General features: G+C 46.1%; 1 protein-coding gene and 1 long non-coding RNA gene across 2 annotated transcripts in view; both read right to left on the reverse strand.

The window, feature by feature from the left end:
- Positions 1-21,961, reverse strand: part of LOC115831180 (nodal modulator 3-like) — an 87,901-nt gene that overhangs the window by 12,145 nt on the left and 53,795 nt on the right. Inside the window, 3 exon segments of the mRNA XM_030798037.1 lie at positions 242-378; positions 1,778-1,909; positions 2,207-2,348. Coding sequence (XP_030653897.1) covers positions 242-378; positions 1,778-1,909; positions 2,207-2,348 — 411 coding nt within the window.
- LOC115831185 lies at positions 9,589-17,413 on the reverse strand. The gene is made up of 5 exons (XR_004026690.1): positions 17,369-17,413; positions 14,471-14,516; positions 10,944-11,096; positions 9,935-10,072; positions 9,589-9,601 (listed from the first exon to the last, which is right to left on the reverse strand). It is a non-coding gene; the product is annotated as an uncharacterized LOC115831185 (long non-coding RNA).

A 21,961-nucleotide genomic window follows, 5' to 3' on the forward strand; every position in this document is an offset into this window, starting at 1 on the left:
CGAATCACCAGTCAGATTTAGTGCAGGGCCAGGACAAGGAAACCTCCTAAATACAGGGGTCCTTCCACTGAGAGACTATAAATGCTTCCTGATTATGCACTGCGTAACAGGTGGGCGAGCGGAGAGGCAGAAAAGGAAATCTGACTTGACTACGTTTACAAGATTCCTGGCATGTTAGTCTTTCTTGATATCCACAAGGTGAGGGTTTTTCCAAATAAGAGACTCTGTAAGCCGTACATACCAGAGTGATGGCGTGAGACAGGGAACATCTCAGCATGTAGCCCGTCTGCCTGAACTCAACTGCAGACACATCATCCTCTAGCACTTCCACCTCCAGGCTCTTGTTCTTCCAGCACCAATCCTCATGCATGATGCCTACTGCAAAAGCAAACACCAAAAACAGATACATGGGCATGCAGCACACCACCTCCCTGCACACCACCAGAAACGATGACCATGAATTAACTAATTTTAAAAAGCAGGTGTGTATGTGGACATAAAGATAGAAATATATACATACATATATTTATAACTAGCAGCATTTGGAATAAATTACTGCTAAAGAAAACCTGGAGCCGAGCGTGGTGGCTCATGCCTATAATCCCAGCACTTTGGGAGGCCGAGGCAGGTGGATGGCTTGAGGCCAGGAGTTCAAGACCAGCCTGACCAATATAGCAAAACCCCATCTCTACTAAAAATACAAAAGTTATCCAGGCATGGTGGTGCATGCGTGTAATCCCAGCTACTCGGGAGGCTGAGGCAAGAGAATCTCCTGCACCCGGAAGGCAGAGAGGTTGCAGTGAGCCAAGGTCGCACCACTGCACTCCAGCCTGGGTGACAGAGCAAGGCTAAATTTCAAAAAAAAAAGAAAGAAAAACTGGAACCAACACCATTACATCAAGAAACAAATCCAATGGGGCCTGTAAGATCAGGCTGCAAATAAGGTATTCAGGGATCCACAAACTTTTTCTGTAAGTCTTTTCTGCTTTGCAGCCCACATGCTTTGTCCGTCTCAACCACTCGACTTGGCCGCTGTTACACACGAGCAGCCATAGAGAATCCATAAACAAATGGGCAAGGCCGTGTTCTAAGGAAACTATGCTTATAAAAATAGGCAGTTTTTTAGTCTGCCAAGCCCTGCCATAACAGAAAATATTAATATAATTCCAGAAAAAGCAGTCTGTTTTATAAGCTAACCACAGATAGCAGCTCCAAGCTGATTTCTGAAAAAGCAGATATACAGGCAAGAAGTGGCTTCTTGAGAAGGGCAAGGAAAAAGGAAGTAACACTTGTGGGCACCAGCTACTTAGCTGGCTGTCTGCACAATGGGCTTCATAAACTTTACTTCTTTTAGTCTTATATTCTGCAGAAAGGTTCCATTACGTCTATTTTACAGATGGGAAAACTGAGTTTCGGGGAGGTCAAGTACCTTGCCATGGTCAGTACTCAGCACCAGTACTGCTAAATTAGTAGAACACATCAGTGGAACTATTTCACACTCCTTTTTCTGGCCTTTAGAAATAAAACACCGTACTTCGGGGCACCCTCCCTTAACAGAAGCAGCCAGTGGGCTGTGCGGACAAGGTGGCGGTCACCTCAGGGCTGCACTCCTCCATGCTTGTCCAACGCTAAATAACGCAGTCAAGGTTACGAGGCAAAGACGACTTAAAACAAGGAAAGGTACATGGTCGTGATACAATTTGAGACCTGGGTTTTAGAAAGTTTACAAAGACAGGAAGTGTGTGAGGGCCACAGGATGTTGCATTCCAATTCTTACTTTTGTATTTTCCAGGGAGCACGTTGTCAAAGGTGAAAGTCACGGAGTTGACCTTGCCAGAGAGCTGGAGGCTCCGCTTCTCACCCTGGCGGCTCAGGGACTGTAGAGTCACCAGCAAGTCACCGCAGGTGTCTGCAGGAAAAAGAAGGGAGGGCCCCATGTGACCCCTCACAAGGCTTCAGCACAGGTTCGAATCCTAACCCTATGTAATAGCTTCTTGCTACTGCTGAGCTCCTAAGAGGCAACGGCCGGAGGCGGAGGGGGTGCTTCTTTCAAGCTAACATGCATCCACTTGACTCCAAGAAGCCTCCCTCGCACGCAGGTGATCAGTACCAAACAACAAAGGCAAAAGGAAAAGTTTCCCAAATCCCACTCCTACCAGCTGGCTTCTTTGAAACTATGTGTTCTTACTTTCCAGTGATATCTTACCCAAACAAGAGACTTTCCCAGAAACTGATGCCAAGAACTGTACAAAGGCCACATCCATCACGGGCCTGTCGGTCACAGTAAGGGGAAATGTCTGGGGTTTCAATGTCAGCCCTGCTCTGGTCTCTGCCTCAGGAACCATCACCTGCGGAAACGTGGATGGAATGTTAGAGGCTGCATTCGAGAAGATCTTCCCCCTGACCTACAGGGCACTAGAACATTAATCTGAGACCAAGGCTAAAGAGATTTTGGAGGCCAAAGGTTCATTTCCAGGCCGATTTTACAATCACAACAAATCCACCAATAACTTGTGTAAAGTAAACACAGTTCTATCCAGATGGAAAAATTAGCCTCAACAGACCCATGGGTATGAACAAAAGTCTTTCTGGCCTAATTCCCCACAGGCACACAAAGCAGACACGCCTGACATACTAGAAACCATACTACATCCCAGTCCCTTTTCCCGGCTTCGGATCACTTGTAGCATAAGCTCTGAACCTGTCAACACTATGTGGATGACACTTTGGTGGAATTAAGTCATTTTCTTCTTCCTATTGTTCTGTGTGCCTTTCATGGGCTAAGAAGACGAACAGGTGAAGGTAGCAGCGGTCAACTCTTTCATCCCTAGTAAAGATGACACTGCCCTTCTTGGAAAAGTCCATCACGCTTCCGATAGGGCTTCCAAAGGCTTGTCAATGTGGACATGTTCGCAGGAAGCCAGCTACCATCTCACAAAGGCAGCTGTCAACCCACACACCACGCTGTTCTGTGGAAGCAAGGAGAACGCAATCTCCTACCCTGTTTCCCACAGGGGGAGGGACCCCACTTTGCCCTAGTGGAGAGAAGAGTGTAACAGGGAACCTTCCTGGCCCTCTCCCTTTGTGTTATTTGCTCTTCCACAGGGAGGAAGGGCAGCTGCTGATTTGATGGGTGAGAGCCCACGGAAACTGTCTCTCCCCCAAGGGGCAGGGGCCACTGCACTGGAAAAGGCATGGGTGGGTTGACCCTCTGCTCTGGTCTTGTCTCTTGGCTTCCTTGGGCCAGGCTGTGGGCTTGGGCCTTCCACCAATGGGTGATGGAGACCCACAGGGCCAGAGCGGTTCTCCCCCCTTCTCAGCCCTGCCCTGAATGGATAAGTCGCATGGGTCCCCTGCCCCAGCCCATCTTGAAAGGTCCAGGGGCAAAGCCAGGAAATGGGAAGCTCCCGTTTTGGCCTGGGGGTCCCAGAAGCCATGCATTGTGGCCATTTTTGAGCTGCCATTAGTAGAGTTCATAATTGATTATATATAACACATGGATGAAAGCAAACTGGGAGATTGGAACAGAAAAGGTAATTAAGTTAAAAAATGCAATGCTAAAATTGAACTCCTTGGGAGGCAGGAGCCACAAATGTAACTTATAACTGAAAAGCCCTATTAGGGTAATGATTCCAATCTGAGATTCTAAATAAGGAGTAAGGTGTTGCAAGGCATCCCTCGAAAAACACATGAGAGGCCCCTCTACAAAGACCATCATCCTTGGAGTGTTGGTCTTCATTTCTGAAGCAGTTGGTGTGTTCAAGTGTAATAGTACATCCTAGCTGGGGGTCACAGTTGTCTTTTCAACTGTTCGTTTTAAAGAATCTTCAAGAATCATTTTAGATAAAAAATTAGTTACTTTTGACATAATCAAGAATGTTGGATTCTGACAATTAGGGATACATTAAATGTTGGAACCACCGCTCGGCCTCAAATAAAAAATACAGTGGAAAACACAAGGAAATGCTGGAAGACTGTGTATGTGAAATCTAGGAATCATGAAAAACAGTCATTTCTTCAGAGTGAAGGGACTGCCCAGCTATATGAGCTCACTATCTCCAGCATGGATCAACAAGCTACGACCCAAGGCCCAAGTCAGGGCCCCCTTCCTGTTTGTGTATGAACTAAGCCAAGAAAAAGGGTTTTACATTCTTAAGTGGTTAAAATTTAAAACAAAAAAATTAAAGGAAGATAATATTTCACGACATGTAAAAATTATATGAAATGCAAATTGTGCTGTCCAAAAATGTAGTTGTGTTGCACCCTGCCCATTCATTTACAAATTGTCTATCTCAGCTGTTGTCCTAGAGATCGTATGGCTCACGATGCCTAAAATACTTATTCTCTGGCTCTCCACAGAGAAAGAGTCCCAATCCCTGACCTAGCATATGCATTCTGGTTCTCACTACCTCCTACCCCAAACTTACTTTCTTAGCTCCTATGACCTCATGCTCCCCAGGTCCCCCTTGGGCCACCTGGCACTCTGTTTGTGGCCCACTGGTCTTCTAATTCTACCTGTACATACATATTTGAGGTCCTGGCTACCACCTGCAGCCGAATCTTCAGGATTTACCATCCATCCAAGCACCTATTGAAGAGCTCCACCTAGTGGTCCTACAGACCAGCGTGGCCAAATCTGAACCCTCATCACCTAACTGGCTTCTCTTTCTGTCCCCAGCCATCACACCTCTCAAGCTGGGCACTCTAAATATCTCACCAGTCTGTCCCTGACTTCCCCACAAGGCAAGCCCTTGTCGTCTCTGCTTTCAGACCTCCTGTGCCCAACTCCTGTCCCCTTCAAAGCCACTCTCCTCCATGCCATTGTTTTCAGAATGCCCTATTGAAAACAATGATCAAAGCTTGTTATCTTAATGCCAAACACTCATGGCCGTTGGCCCAGTGGGAGGCCTATGCCCGGGGGGTGGGGGTGCATGGGTTGCCTCATCACCACCTCACCTGCCAGTATTCTGCTCCAGTAGCACCAGCTTTACACCGCAGCCACCTCATGCTGCTAAGACTGCCTGACTTTGTTCATGCCGCGCTTCTCCCAAGCAGACGCTGCACTCTCCTTCTAAGCTACTGTTTTGTGAGCACCTGTTAGGTCTAAAGCTGTTCTGCAGGTTACATGCAGGTGGATCTGGGATCTGACTCCAAAGCCCGCGTTCTTGGCACTACACAATCTTGCTTCAGATGATGGTAAAACCACATGAATTCAACCACAAGATGTCCCTGCCTGTACTTATAGTATAATGCGTAACTACAAGCAGGAAGAACTACGCCAATGACCTGAAGCATCTTCCAATAAGCTTTCTCAACCAACGATACCATCTTCCAAAAACCCTCAAAGATTAAGCAAAGAGGGGTCCTGTGAAAGATCGTGAAAGTCAGACATGAAAGATTTTTGAATTACACAAGCCCATCTTAACTCGAAGCAAGGGACTTTTCATTAAGAATCCGACATGTCAGGACCTTCAGTTTGTCAGATTTAGAACTAATCTTTCTTGGCCAGGTGCAGTGTCTCACACCTGTAATCCCAGCACTTTGGAGCCAAAGCAGCAGACAGCCTGAGGTAGGAGTTGAGACAAGCTGGCAACATATAGAAACCCATCTCCACTAAAAGATACAAAAATTAGCTAGGTGTGGTGGGGCATGCCTGTAGTCCCAGCTACTTGGGAAGCTGAGGCAGGGGAATCGCTTGAACCTGGGAGGCAGAGGTTGCAGTGAGTCGAGATGGCACCACTGCACTACAGCCTGGGCAACAGGGCAAGACGCTCTCTCTCAAAAAAAAAAAAAAAAAAAAGTACTAATCTTTCTTAAGTTCTTAAGCTCAGCAAAGACACACAGATCACAGGTCATTTTGTTCTACACTGGCTGCCAGCATAAACACTGGCGCTTCCAAATCCAAGATAAGCTTACCCTGTTGCAATAATGTCAGCCAGCTGAGGTGTGTTCGGTGCAATTTTGATGGTGACCGTTTCAAAGTAGAGGTGCTCTTTCTGAGCATGGATGGTGTATGTCCCTGTGGTTACGTTCTCAAGGCGGAATGAGCCATCAGCTTTTAACTGTAAAACAAAAACACACAAACAGGAGATAAACCAAAAACAACAGCGTATCCTTACATGTACACCAGAATACTTGAGACAAAAGCTGCCATGTTTTCATATAGTCATCAGTTCCTGTCCATTTCTCTCTGTGATCCAAAAAGAGCACTGGCCATCAGCCCGGGGCTCCTGTGTCAGCCCACCTTTGATTTGGTTATTCAGGGTGACTACTGCTTCTGGAACATCATCTCCTTCGCGTCCGTTGAAGACCCTCCCGGTGACGGAGAATCCCATGACGTGGAACATGGGCTAAAAAACAAAGAAGAAGGTGCTCAAAGGTGCTCCTGCGCCAGAGTCACAAAGCCTCCTTCTGCTGCGCCAGCTGTCACCTACTATCTCTGCTCCTGCCACCCACCTCACAACACTCAATGCCCCGGTCCTGTGTGCCAGCCGGGCTCTCTCTCACCTTACCCACATCTGTCTTCTCTGTTGTGTTCCCAACACACTACTGAGTGTCAAACAACAGAACAGAAAAGGTCTAGAGACTTACTTCCCTAGTTAAAAGGTCTCTGACTCAAGCTTCTAAAAGCCCCCCACCCTTACCCCTGTGCCATCTCCTCCCCTCCAGATGCCCCCATTTTGGTGAACCATGTCTTCCTCCGGTCTCCCATGCACACCCCGGCATCACTTTGGACGCCCCCTCCCTGCTCCTCCAACATAGATCAGTCCTGTGGATTCCACCTCTGCAAGGTCTCACGTGCCTCCTCCTGTCTTTCCACCATGGCCTGAACACAGGTCCTTATGAAATCCACCTAGGCCGGGCGCAGTGGTTCACGCCTGTAATCCCAGCACTTTGGGAGGCCGAGGCAGGCAGATCACTTGAGGTCAGGAATTCAAGACCAGCCTGGCCAACATGGTGAAGCCCTGTCTCCACTAAAAATACAAAAATTAGCCAGGTGTGGTGGCAGGCGCCTGTAATCCCAGCTACTCGGGAGGCTGAGGCAGGAGAATCGCTTGAACTCGGGATGCGGAGGTTGCAGTGAGCCCAGATCGTGCCAGCCTGTGTGACACAGCAAGACTCTGTCTCAAAAAAAAAAAAAGAAATCCACCTAGACCACCCTCCTCCACCCCCATCACTGACTCACGCGTGGTCCCATGCTCCGTGTGTCTCTGCCCCACTCGCCTGTGAGCAGCAAACCTGTGCTTTCTCTGCAGTTACTGAGTTCCAGCCCTGATCTGTGTATCCCCAAGTCACCACTGCTAACCTATTTTAATATCTTCATCAAACTTACCAGTATCTGATATGTCCTTGCTCGATTTCTTTGTTGTCTCCCTCCCACTAGCATGTTACCTCATGAAGACAGGGACCTTTTCTGTCTTAGTCACCTGGTACACAGCAGGCACTCGATAACTGACTCCTGAATGAATGACTGTGTGCACGCACGTGTGCGACAGCATTTGAGATGAAGCTTTAATTAATTAAATGACTTCCTTTTTATGCAGGCAGCCCTTCTTTTTTTTCAGCAAATGGTTTCTTAGTGATGGTCTCATATGACAGGTAGTCCTTCTTGATCTTTCCAAAAGGACATGTTTCATTCCAGGCATTACCTACTTATTAATTCACATATGTACTCAACAAATATTTTTGCTGGGCACCTACTATGTGCCAGGCACTAAATCACATGTTAGGAAAACAGTAAAGAATAAGACACTCACGGTTCCTGACCTCAGGGAACTTATAGGACCCCATTCCCTGAAATTCCATTCATCATTTTCAAAATACGTATTTGGCTGTAATCTGGGAATAGCTGTCTCTGCTCACCTGCCCCCATCCTTCTCTGCTAGCTACAGGAAGCAACGTAAAGGCTTCATCTTCTTACCCTCCTCTTTCCTCTCCAGTGTACAGCAGAACGGTCAAACACTCCACTGAATCTTAAAATGCAGAGTCTGCACCCCATCGTGCATATGACCTAAAAGCCCGCTTCTGCCAGTTTAAGCAATTTTAACACAGTATTTTCAAATGTAGTATTAAAAGAAAATGATTAAAATATAATTGCTTCAATAACTCTAACATTGGGCGGTCCACTTAGGAGAGGCTGTTATTTTCTTTTGGGATTTGCTCTAGCTAGCCAATTTTCTACAGTAACCATTTTCTACTTCTGTAATTAAAGGAGACATAAGTGAGATGAAAACTACATTTACCATCTATGTGAGGGTCTAGGCAGTTTATCAAGCCACGTATCACACTGCCCATTCCTATCACATGGTCCAAGCTCTGCCAGTTCTCACCTGGTTTACGGCCATGGCATCCCAACTGGTCTCCCACTTCCACCCTGACAGCCTGCAAACTCTCCTCAACACAGCTGCCAGAAGGATCACGCTGCTCCTCTGTTAGGAACCTTCCGGGGGCACCAATTCTCACCCAGAGTTACAGGCAAAGTGGCTCACCAGGCCCTGCACAATCTGCCCTGTCACCTCCCTGAACCTCTTTCTGCCTCCTCCTTCCTTGCTCATTCCCTCCACTCCAGCCACCCCGGCCTCCTTGGGGTGCCCCAAACCCTTCAGCACACTCCTGCCTCAGGACTTTTGCACGTGCCGTTCCCTCAGTCTTACACACTCTTCTTCCTGCAGGAGTGAAGTATGGTTCTCTCGTTCTTTGCCTTCAGGTTGTTGCTCAAATGTCACCTTCACAGGGAGGACTTCCCAAAAACACCCTATGTACAACTGCCACCCCTGTCTCCACCCTGATACTGTACGATCTCCTTTCTTCCTTTATTTTTCTAGAGAACACTTATCACCTTCTACTGTACTTTCTAACTTATGCATCTATACATGTGTTGACCCTTCCTGTCATTAAAACATGAGGTCTAGACAGGTGCGGTGGCTCACACCTGTACTCCCAACACTTTGGGAAGCTGAGGCAGGCAGATCACTTGAACTCAGGAGTTAGAGAACAGCCTGGGCAACATGGTGAAACCCCATCTCTACGAAAAATACAAAAATTAGCTGGGCATGGTGGCATGCGCCTGTGGTCCCAGCTACTCAAGAGGCTGAGATGGGAGGATCATTTCAGCCCTGGAGGCAATGGTTGCAGTGAAATGAGATCATACCACTGCACTCCAGCCTGAGCCACACAGTGAGACCTTATCTCAAAAAAAAAAAAAAGAGGTCCCCAGAGACAAGAATTTTTGCCTCTTTTGGTCACTGCTGAATCCCCAGTCCTGGAATGATGCCTGAAATGTATGTCACTGGCACTCAATAAATATATTTCACTGAATGAGTAGATTTAACTAGGAATCCACCTCTCTACAATAAGGACATCATGTGTAAGAATACAATACCAGATTGCACTTTTTCCAACAGCCCTTCCAGATACAATAATTGATTTCTTTTTTAAACATGTTTGCAACACCTGTGCCTAGGGATGGGAACTCAAACACTTGTCCCTCCAGAAGACAGGAAAGCCTTACCTCGATTTTCAGGCTGTCATGCTCCACTGTGAAGTCAAGTCTGGAAGGTGCCACATCAAAGGTAATCTTCTCACCTCGATAGAAGGGAATCTGGAAGGAAGAGTCTGTTAATCACTAAGAACCACTAACATGATCAATCAGCAATATTAATAATCGATCTAGCAGCCCACAAATGACAAGGGATTCAAGACAGACCAAGAGAAACATTCATCATAACTGTTGCAGATTTGAAAAGAGAAAGCCTTGCCCTTTTTGTAGCTATTACTAAGGGGTGAGTGTCTCATCTCAAGTAAGTTACTGCTTAACAGCATGTTCAGAGAAGTGCAGGCCAACCATCTTTTCCTTTAACACCCAAACAGCATTGGCTTTTACTGTGTCATGAGAGTCCCAGACATAAACAGAAGGGAAATCTGCTTCACTCACCACAGTGTAGCCCCCACTTGGCAATGAATAGAAGGAGAATGAGCCATCTTCTTTGGAGACCGTGTAGCACAAATACACCAGACTCTCGTCTTGGGGCTGGAACCCAGGCACTGGTGAGACATTGCAGCCCAGGACATCCTATGCCAGAGGGGAAAAAAGACAAGACTTCCTTTTCCATTTACATGTTCTGAATACCATCAATTAGCCACATCATAGGAAAATTTTTCTAAGTTTCATGTCAATATATGTATTTCTGAAATCTAAGACACATTAATACAGATAAAAGGAACAAAAATCCTGACATTCAAGTTGTAAAGTTAAAAACTGGCATAGCCTTCTCGGGAAAAATGACATGACTGTCCTTCCTTATGATAGGCCACCATTCTCCAAATAAGGAAACGGAAGCTCAGGAAGGTAATGTGACAGGCCCGGGGTCGCACAGCTAGGAAGAGGCATTTGTTTAAACCTGAGATTTGTTTAACCCCAGGTCTGATTTCAAAGCCTGTGTACTTTCCATCACATACCACTGCCTCCCAGTGTAGATGTGCAATGTCTTGTGAGTCAACAGAGACACATGATACTCTTGATTTTTTTTTTTTTTTTTTTTTTTGAGACAGTCTCACTGTCACCCAGGCTGGAGTGCAGTGGCATGATCTCAGCTCACTGCAACCTCCACCTCCTGGGTTCAAGCGATTCTACTGCCTCAGCCTCCCACGCAGCTGGGACTACAGGCATGTGCCAACACGACTGGCTAATTTTTTTGTATTTTTAGTAGAGACAGGGTTTCATAATGTTGGCCAGGCTGGTCTAAAACTCCTGACCTCAAGTGATCCGTCCACCTTGGCCTCCAAAAGTGCTGGGATTACAGGCATGAGCCACCACACCCGGCCTGAGACACACGATATTCTTAAGTGTTAAAATGATAAATCAAAACAGACCTGCGTTCTGGTCTATAATCCCCCACCCTCCTACCCTTCACACCATCTCTCTTGTTCTTTTCTTTGCTTACCTCTTTAGTTACTAAAGAAGAAAAGAGAAGAAACTTCACCCCTTTCATGGGCTCCCCATCACTTCGGACAGAGCCAGACACATTGTAGCCAGCAACTATGAGGGGACTGGCCGCATTGGCATTGGAGTTGGTTACACGCACTGTCGTGCTTGCCTGTAACAGAAAAAGATTTTAACTTGCGAAAAATAAATACTTGCAAAGTGTCTAACAACATGAGGACAGGCTGAAGCTAAGATATTAACTGGGAAATGTAATCTATAAAATTGCTTATTCAGTATGATCACTTTTTTTTCTTTTTTTTGAGACACAGCCTCACTGTGTCAAACAGGCTTGAGTGCAATGGCACAACCTCGGCTCACTCCAACCTCTGCCTCCTGGGTTCAAGAGATTCTCCTGCCTCAGCCTCCCAAGTAGCGGGGATTACAAGCGCTTGCCACCACGCCCGGCTAATTTTTGTATTTTTAGTAGAGATGGGGTTTCACCATGTTGGCTAGGCTGGTCTGGAACTCCTGACCTCAGGTGATCCACCCGCCTCAGCCTCCCAAAGTGCTGGGATTACAGGCATGAGCCACCACGCCTGGCTGATCATTATTTTTTAATGCCCAAAATGAAGTGAAAGGAAATGTGGCAAAATGTAAATAATACTGATTTTGTCTATACGGTGCTATTTTACTTGTATACTTTTCCAACTTCCAAAATTTCTGTTTCCACTGCTTTATACTCCTCTATATGTTTCAGTTTTTTAATGAGCATATTTTGCTTTTTTTCTATTTTTAATGATATATACTGTTAACTGAAGATTAGCCTAAAGCTGCCTCCTTACATATTTTAAGTTTGGCCTAAAGGTTTCTCTGTGCATATTGCCAAGTCTCAGCCAATTCAACCAGCCATCCTTCAACTACTCACAGGCGGCCAACTGTTCAAACCATGTTCAAATAAGACAAATGTCCAGCTGTAACCGATCCAACTGTTTCTGTACCTCACTTCCGCTTTCTGTCCGTCACTTTCTTTTTCTGTCCGTAAACCCTTTCCAATCACACAACAGTGCCACAGTCGCTGTAAACCTATTCTGGCACAGGGGGCTGCCCAATTGACAAATTGTTCTATGCTCAATTAAACTCTGTTTAATTTGTCTTATGTTGTTCTTTTCATAATATGTGTATATTTTTTAACATTTTTCTTAAGGTACAATAAGCACAGAGAAAAGTATACATATTCTAAGCACACAGCACAGGGCTTGTCACAAATTGGGTACTGGTTACCCAACAGAATAGCACCAGCAAGCCAGAAGCGCCCCTCACACTTGCTTCTGGTCACTAACCCCCCAGGAGAATAAACATTATCCTGACTTCTAACAACATGCTTTACTTGAAAATCCCAATCTCATATTAATAAACTCAGATTCTTCTATGCAGACAATTAACATATAATGTAAACCTTAAAATCTTTTCTATTTATAAATGTGTAAGCTCTTTCATTTCGAATTTTCTTTTTTTTTTTTGAGACGGAGTCTCACTCTGTCACCCAAGCTGAAGTGCAGTGGTGCAATCTTGGCTCACTGCTACCTCCACCTCCCAGGTTCAAGCGATTCTCCTGCCTCAGCCTCCCGAGTAGCTGGGATTACAGGTGCATGCCACCATTCCCGGCTAATTTTTTTGTATTTTTAGTAGAGATGCGGTTTCACCATGTTGGCGCCAGGCTGGTCTCCAACTCCTGACCTCAAGTAATCCGCCCACCTCAGCCTCCCAAAGTGCTGGACTTACAGGCACAAGCAACTGCGCCCAGCCTCGAATAAAATATTTTTAAATGTTGCTGCAGAAGAGAAAAACCCCCAAAACCAAAAGCCATAAACAGTAAGAAGAGACATCTAGGTGTGAAACTATCATCAATTATAAATGCATAAAACACAGAGAGTAAAAAGAGTAACAAAACCTATAGAGTAGAAGCTGAGATACTGATTCCAAAGCTTCTTTAGCAAAAATGAGATACAGCTTCAATACTAACACAGAAGCTAACATGTCAAGATGTCCCTTAAGTCTTATTTTAATTTGGTCTTTCACGGCTATTACAGAACCTCACCTACTAGGTGGAGTTCCTTTTTTGATCTTTGACTATAAACTATTTCAGTCAAACAAAAAAAGATATGCTAAAGAACACTTACATACCTTCTAACTAGCTAAAGAAATTTTAAAAAACACAATTCAAGATGCTGGCGTACCCCCAAGTCCCCCTCCTCCCTTTCTCTAGAAGTCAGTATCATTTTGAACAGTGTCTGCTATTCCCATGTATGTCTTCATAATTTTTCTACATAAGACTATATCCTCCCTGTCTCTAATAAAAATACAAAAATTAACTGGGCTTGGTGGCAGGCGCCTGTAACCCCAGCTGCTCAGGAGGCTGAGGCAGGAGAATCGCTTGAACCCAAGAGGCGGAGGTTGCAATGGGCCAAGATCGTGCCATTGCACTCCAGCCTGGGCAACAAGAGCAAGACTTCATCACAGAAAAAAAAAAAAAAAAAGACTGTATCCTTAGCTAGGTGCAGTGGCACATGCCTGCAGTTTCAGACCCTCGGGAGGCCAATGCGGAAGGATCACTTAAGGCCAGGAACCAGAGGCTACAATGAGCCATGAATATGTCACTGTACTCTAGCCTTGGCAATAGAGCAAGACCCTGTCGCAAAAAAAAAAAAACAAAAGACTGTATCTGGCTGAGTGCACTGGTTTACACCTGTAATCCCACCACTTTGAGAGCCCGAGGCTGGTGGATCATTTGAGGCCAGGAGTTCGAGACCAGCCTGGCCAACATGGCAAAATCCCAAATATACTAAAAATACAAAAATTAGCTGGGCGTGGTGGTGCATCCCTGTAATTCAGCTGCTCAGGAGACTGAAGCAGGAGACTCGCTTGGACACAGGAGGCCGAGGTTGCAATGAGCCAAGATCACGCCACTGCACTCCAGTCTTGGCAACAGAGCGAGACTCCGTCTTAAAAAAAAAAAAAAAAAAAAGACTGTATCCATAAATGATGTTATAACAAGTATTTAAAATCATATTTCCTTCAACTCTGTTTTTAAATGTAGTCACATTGATATATGTAGCTCTGGTTCATTCATTACTGCTGACATACAGCAGCCTACTGTATGAAGGAACCCCAATCCATTCTTCTCTTGAAAAGCATTTAAGTTGTTTACAATATTTTGCTATTACAAACAAAGCTGCAATAAACATTCTTATACATTCTCCTTGGGCACACGTACCACAGTTTCTAGAATGTTTAGTATATTTACAGATTTCTGTTTCAGGCTGAAAAAAGAACAACAAATAAATCTCCTCAGGACCTTCTGTTGTTGACTTAGTTTAAAATAGCTTTAGTTAATAAAACAGATCTATTTCACAGAAGGAAGACAACACTGTCACCTAAAACTGAAACTTATTATTTTAATAGTTTATGCACTCTGCTAGCCTAAATTAATATTTGGCATATCATGTAATCTTTTACAAAGAATGTCTAGTGATTCAGTTAACTTACCAAAACTCCACCCTAGGGGAGGCTCAATCTTCAGAATGAAATCCCCCTAAAAGGAAAAAAAGAAAACGTAATTTCAAGAAATGAGAATTGTGACTCTGGCTTAATTTAGTTTAGTGTTATCATTTAATCTAAAATTTTTACACCGGAAATGAAATTCTAAGAGTAAGCCTTGTTCTTCTAAATGGTACTGAGCACTGTGATTCTCTTCAGATGCTACAAGCTGAAGCTGAACACCAGAAGTTTTCATCTAAACAATCAGAAGACAGTGCTGAAGCCCATTCGTGAGTTCTAAAGACACTAGGTTCGGCCACTCACTGTCTTTTAATACTAAACATACTATAATTCTATTAATTGAGTCTCCCATTAAGCGCTCACATGCCTGCAGTTGCACAAGTTAGCATGTATCTTCAGGAACTATAGTCACCTCTTACAACTAGATTTGGCCAGGCATAGTACCTCACACCTATAATCCCAACATTGTGGGAGGCCAAGGCGGGAGGGTCACTCGAGGCCAGGAGTTCAACACCAGCCTAAGCAACATAGCAAGACCCCATCTGTACAAAAAATGTTCTTAAAAAATTAGCTGGGTGTGGTGGCAGGCGCCTATAGTCTTAGCTACTCAGGAGGCAGAGGCAGGAGGATCACCTGAGCCCAGGAGGTCAATGCTGCAGTGAACCATAATCATGCCACCGCACTCCAGCATGGGCAGCAGAGGGAGATCCTGTCTCTAAACAATACACTAACTCATTAATTCAATAAATAAAACTGGATGTTACTTATCAACCCTGGTTTCTTTTTTTTTTTTTTTTTTTTGGAGATGGGGTCTCACTCTGTTGCCCAGGCTGGAGTGAAGTGGTGCAATCTGGGCTCACTGCAACCTCCGTCTCCTAGGTTCAAGCGATTCTCCTGACTCAGCCTCCTGAGTAGCTGGGACTACAGGCATGCACATGACACCCGGCTAATTTTTTTGCATTTTAGTAGAGATGAGGTTGCACATGTTGCCCAGGGTGGTCTCGCACTCCTGAGCTCAGGCGATCCACCTGCCTCAATCTCCCAAAGTGCTAGGATTACAGGCATGAGCTACTACATCCAGACTCCTGGTTTCTTGAGACTGATACTGATACTACTTAAAAATTAATTAAATAGATTTCAGGACAGATCCAGCTAGTCCATCTCTAGAAATCACTCCTATGCATTCTGGATGAAGAGTTAAGTTCAAGAATATTTCCTGGTGTGTTATTTTAAAATTACCATTATTTTAAAATTGGGGAAAGTCTATATGTCCAAATAGTTAAATAAATTAGTTTGGGTTTGACTCTGACACACTACGCAGCAATTAAAAAGAAGGCAGTAGGCCGAGCATGGTGGCTCATGCCTGTAATCCCAGCACTCTGGGAGACTGAGGTGGGCAGATCACCTGAGGTCAGCAGTTCAAGATCAGCCTGGGCAACATGGTGAAACCCCATCTCTACTAAAAATACAAAAAAAATTAGCTGGGCGTGGTGGTGGGTGCCTGTAATCCCAGCTACTTGGGAGGCTGAGGCAGAAGAATCACTGGAACCCAGGAGGCAGAGGTTGCAGTGAGCGAAGATCGCGCCACTGCACTCCAGAGCCTGGCGACAGAGTGAGACTCTGTCTCAAAAAAAAAAAAAAAGGCAGTAGATCTATCTATGCTAATGTTCAAAGCATACAAGAGGAAAAAACCAAATGTACCTCTAGTATTGAAAGCATTAACACAGGGCAGAAAATGAAACTGCAGAATAAATCCTATTGTTTGATTCCATTTGTATTAAAAAATATATCAAAATCAAAACTATGTATATTGACTATTTTTGCAACTTCCTATGAATCTGTATTTCCAAATAAAAGGTTTGTATGTGGGAGGATGGGATTGTATAGATAGAGGTGTTTGCGGATACGCATCTATGTGCATGTGTGCTTGTTTGTGTTTCCATATATGCATATGCATGTGTATCCGTGGACATCTGAATAACTATAAATAGAAAGCAATCTGTTAGGATGCACATCAAAATTTTATAAGAGGGCCAGAAACAGTGGCTCACACCTGTAATCCCAGCACTTTGGGAGGCTGAGGCAGGTGGTTCACCTGAGGTCAGGAGTTCGAGACCAGCCTGGACAACATGGCAAAACCCCGTCACTACTAAAAATACAAAACATTAGCTGGGCGTGGTGGCGGGTGCCTGTAATCCCAGCTACCCGGGAGGCTGAGGAAGGAAAATGGCTTGAACCTGGGAGGTGGAGGTTGGAGTGAGCCAAGATCCCACCACCGCACTCCAGCCTGGGCGACAGAGTGAGACTCCATCTCAAAAGAAGGAAAAAAAAAAAAAAAAAAACCTTTATCAGAGTATAAGACATTATCACTACAGAGGGAGGTAAAATTGGAGGGAAAAGGGTACAAATTTATTTCACATACTTCTAAAGACCTTGACTTTTTTTTCACAAAGTTCATGAATTCACGTATTACTTGTACAGTTGTTTTAACAACACTTTAAGCTGCTTGCAAGTAACGGGTTCCATGAAATCAGAGTTTCCCAACCCTGGCACTACTGACATCTAGGCAGTCGTGGGCAGCACTGTAGCACATTTAGCTCCACACCTGGCCACTACTCGCTGGGTAACTGTAGCGCACAGCCACGGATGTCACAACAAAAACGTCTCTAGACATTGCCAAATGGCCCTAAAGACACAGAGAGCCACTGTATTCGTCAAGGCAGTTTGTAAGTCGTCTCCCTCCGAATGTGGCTAGGATTACCATATTGCACTAATAATTTACAAAACAGACGAGCATTTGCTAGTGTAGGAAAGGGCATGGTTAGTGCAGCCTGGTGAGGCACACTAGTGACTTCCCATCAGAAGTGACAAGCAGTCCCCTCTTACCTTATCATACAAAGGGATCATAAAGTAGCCATTATTAGGGGCACAGTCTGTCTGGTATTTCAAAGTCCCATGCTTGGTGTACAGCTTTATCTGGAAAGGAAGGAAGGAAAACAGAAATCATAACATTGCCTTTGCAAATTAACTACATGTTACACCTGAATGCACTCAGTCAGTATGCATTCACTGAGGACCTACTGTATGCCAGCTTTCAACACGGGGCATTACTGGGGACAGAGGGAAATCAACAAACTCTCCTCAAATCATGTGACTCAATGTTTTTCAGATTAGAAACCACCTACAGCCTATTACAATGCCTTGTTTTTCAATGCTTTTCTGTTTATTTTAGTGGCTGTCTCTAGGTTGCTCCTGTTAAGTTTCTGGGTCTCAAACACATTTGCAAACTTTGTCATTAGTAAGGCGCTTATTAACATGCAAATTCCTGGCTGGGCATGGTGGCTCATGCCTGTAATCCCAGCACTTCAGGAGGCTGTGGGCGGATCACTTAAGGTCAGGAATTTGAGACCAGCCTGGCCAACAAGGTAAAAGGCTGTCTCTACTAAAAATACAAAAAAAGTTACCCAGGCATGGTGGCAGGCACCAGTAGTCCCAGCTACTTGGGAGGCTGAGGCAAGAAAATTGTTTGAACCGGGGAGGCGGAGGTTGCAGTGAGCCAAGATCATGCCACAGCACTCCAGCCTGGGAGACAGAGTAAGACTCCGTCTCAAAATTAATAATAAAATAATAAAATAAAGTAAAATAAAATGCAAATTCCTGGGGCCCACCTCTATTTCTCAACTAAAGGTGTGGAATGAGGGCCAGAAACCTTCCTTACTAACTCTGAATAATTTGAAATACGTGGAGCAACATTCATCTAGAAACTTAATTTTCTCATTACTTTCATTCTCAGAAGAAAAAGAGACTAAAAAGACACTTAATATCTGTCCTCTCTTCAAGGACTCTCTCAAACTCTTACATTCTGAGCATTACCAGACACAAAGTGTTAACCCAGTAAGATGCCCAAATACCATCTGAGTCTTGCACGTGTTGCGTGGCCTTGGGCAAGCTCATGTTCGGTTTCTTCAGGTGTAGACAGAGAGCCACTCCTTGTCATGTGGTTGTACAGATTCACATCAACGCATATTAAGCTCTTGCTACAGAATATGGATTCAAAGAAAAATCAGTTTGCCGCCAGGCATGGTGGCTCATGCCCGTAATCCCAGCGCTTTAGGAGGCCAAAGGAGGAAGATCACTTGAGCCCAGGAGTTCAAGACCAGCCTGGACAACATAGCCAGACCTCATTCCTACTAGAAAAAGAATTAGCTAGGCATGATGGCATGTGCCTGTAGTCTCAGCTAGTCAGGAGGCTGGGGCAGGAGGATTGCTTGAGGCCAGGAGTCAGAGGCTTTGGTGAGCTATGATGGTGCCACTGTACTCCAGCCTGAGCAACAGCGTCAGACCCTGCCTCAAAATAAAATAAAATAAAATAAATAAAATGGAAAAAGCAGTTTGTATTACTATTTAATATCTCTCTCTGAACAAAAAGGCAACACAGTGTAATACGTAGGGAACATACTGGGCTCAAGGAAAATTTCCTAAATGCACCTGCACAGCTCAACCACTCTGAGGCTCAGTTTCCATGTCTTTAAAAGGAAGCAGTTGGGTCTGATGCATCTAAAAGCCTCACCTCCAAAATGCTAATGCTCTATGACCACGAAACAAACCATGACACGAGCTGCAATGAAGCAGTCAATCTTACCAGCTAAGAAGATGTACAAAGTGACTAACTCATAACACGAACATTTGAACATTTGGGAAAGGAGTCATGTGAAATAAGGTTAAGCCTGTATGTAAAGTTCTCTGAGGGCAGTGACCACAACTTCATTCCCCAGTGCCTGAGACAGTGTCTTGCTTACTGTAGGTACTCAGTGAATTTGCTACAGGGACAAGAGATTCAGATGCATGCATTTAAGGCAGGGACTGGAAATTCACCAGCCTAGAAGGGTTAGGGAGGCAACATCAAGGGGCATTCATCCAAAGGGATTCGGATCACTACACAACCCAAGCCAAGTGTGGCAGCCCAAAGATCGGCTGGTTTTCCAGAGAAATAAAGAACCACTCCTTATTATGAAACCTCCTGATTGTTACAGTATTACCAACCAGTATAATTTTTTTTTTTTTTTACAGTAAGGTCCCTGTTAGAGAACAAAATGTCAGTCTCATAAGAGTATGGAGTTTTGTCTGTTCTTTTCACTGTACTGCTATATCCACACTGGGCACAAGGCTTCAGTATGTGCCGGGGCTCAATAAATAGTTGTTGACTCAATGAACATGATGTAAAAACACCCAGGATAGGGGAAAGCTGAAGAAGAATGAAGGCAGTTGCATAGGAACACAAAAAACACCATCAAGAAACGACCAGGACCATGAAGTATCTTGATTATTTCTACGTCTTTCATAAAGTACAATCAGGACACAGGATGGCAATGTAATCTACATCAAGATGGCCAGTATGAAATGTCTGATTTCAGAATTGGAGTTATGAAAGAGTGAGTGTCCCAGACCATCTGGACAGGCAGCCCTTGGGCTTAAGGAACACACTTCATAAGGGGTTACAAAACCTGCTCTCTGCTCTCAAGGTCACTATGATGAGGATGAGGGTGGAGGGGGTGCTTGTCTTTTCCTTCCTTCCAGAATCCCTGGAAACTACAAGTTGCAAGAGGCCTTACCGGGCAGCTTCTGAAATGCCCTGTGCCGTCTACAACCATACCACCCTGAACGTGCCCTGTGCCCAACGCAGACCTAGGAGGTGGCATGGGCACCCAGAAACATGTACCCAGGAAATCCTAGGAGCCCTGCCGCTGCCAGTGGGTAGATTCATTCAATGCCTGACCTCTGACCTCTTCAGACTGAAAAAGCAGCAAACAAAGGGGCCTTGAAGAAGATCACGGATCCGCTTGTTAAAGAAATATATCTGCTGGGTTCCACTGTTTCTCTCCCAACACCATCCTATAGGTACAAAAACTGAGACATAGAGCAAGGGCAGGTCGCAGAGCTGGTGGGGTGTGGAACTGACTCCCTACCCCTCCCCCAATCCTCAGCAGAACACAGTGCTTCACCCTTCACTGCCAGCCCTGGAACAGCTCAAAGGTGCTTTCAGACGATCTTTGGGGTCTTATTTGGCATTTCCCAGCCTCTTCCTTCGTTTTCTCCTAAATTACCTCGGAGGCACCTGCTCTTTTCCTCTTCCTTGTCCTACCCCACCATAAATCCCCTCCCAAAAATGAGGCCCAAGCTTTGCTCTGGTCGCCTCCCATCTACCCGACAAATGACATTCTGCCCCTACCTCCATCCATCCCTTTCCTCTTTACGGGAACCTTTCTGGGTCATAATACCACCGGGCTGAAAAACATTTAACAGGACTTTACAACTTAATTGTAAAAAAAAAAAAAAAAAAAATTCCTTCAGCACAAATCTCTAGGGTAATTCCAGTAACTACTCATTAAGGCAATCAGGGCAGCTGGCAACTCTCCATTTTCAGGGGTGGAGGGGAGCGGGAGAAATAAAAATAGCTTTCCAGCCCCAGGGTTTCCAATACTGATCTACTAGGTCAGAATCTATGGGATGGGAATTGATGCTCTTTAAAATCATGCCGCGGGGTTTGGAGGAGCAGTGGATTAGAACTTTGGGGGGTTCTGGGCTGTGGAGCTTGGGGCATAAGACATGTGGTCTCTAGGTTCTGGAATATGGGTTTGGGGCAATCTGAGTTTCAGGGGGTCTGATTCGAGGAGATCTCAGGTCTGTTTTAAAGAAATGGGGTCTGGGCTCCAGGGAATTTGGGGTCGGGGTTTTGAGGATCTGGGGTCTGTGTTCCGGGGATGGAGTCCGGGTTTTGAAGAACCTGAGATCTGGCACCCCTCAGTCCTTAGACGACCCCATGATAAGAATCTCCCCTCCAGCGCCACTGGGGAGGGACTGCAGGGAGCTCGCGGACAGCATAGCCTCCGAAGAGGTAAGGGCTCCAAGGACGCCACACCGCCCGGGGTCAGAGACGAGGCCAGCGCGGCCCAGAGAGGCTGAACCACTGGCCTGGCGACTCGGCGCCGGGGCCGCGGGGCGGGCGCTCACCTCGATGAGCGAGTAGTTGATCTCCACGTCCGACTTGACGAAGCCACCGCAGCCCACCACGATGTCCTCCGGGCCGTGCGACGGCATCACACCGCTCAGCAGCAGCACCACCGCGGCGGCGACCACCGCGGGCCCCCGCGGCCCCGCGCCCTGGCCCACCAGCATGGCCCGGCCTCCCCCAGCTAGGCCCTCCGCAGGCAGCCGGGTCCCGCCCCTCACACCGCACGCTGCAGACTCCTTCCTCCTCCCAGGCCGGCCGACAGCCCAGGCCCCGCTGCCGCCCGCCGCCGCCCCGCCGCCCGCCCGCCGCCGCCCGCCCCCCCGCCGCCCGCCCCCGCCGCCCGCCGCCCGCCGCCCGCCGCCCCGCCGCCGCCCGCCGCCGCCCGCCGCCGCCCGCCGCCCGCCCGCCGCCCCGCCGCCCGCCGCCGCCCGCCGCCGCCGCCCGCCGCCGCCCCCCCCCCCGCCCCC

This window comes from Nomascus leucogenys, chromosome 18 (assembly GCF_006542625.1).
Source record: "Nomascus leucogenys isolate Asia chromosome 18, Asia_NLE_v1, whole genome shotgun sequence".
NCBI classification, from domain to species: domain Eukaryota; kingdom Metazoa; phylum Chordata; class Mammalia; order Primates; family Hylobatidae; genus Nomascus; species Nomascus leucogenys.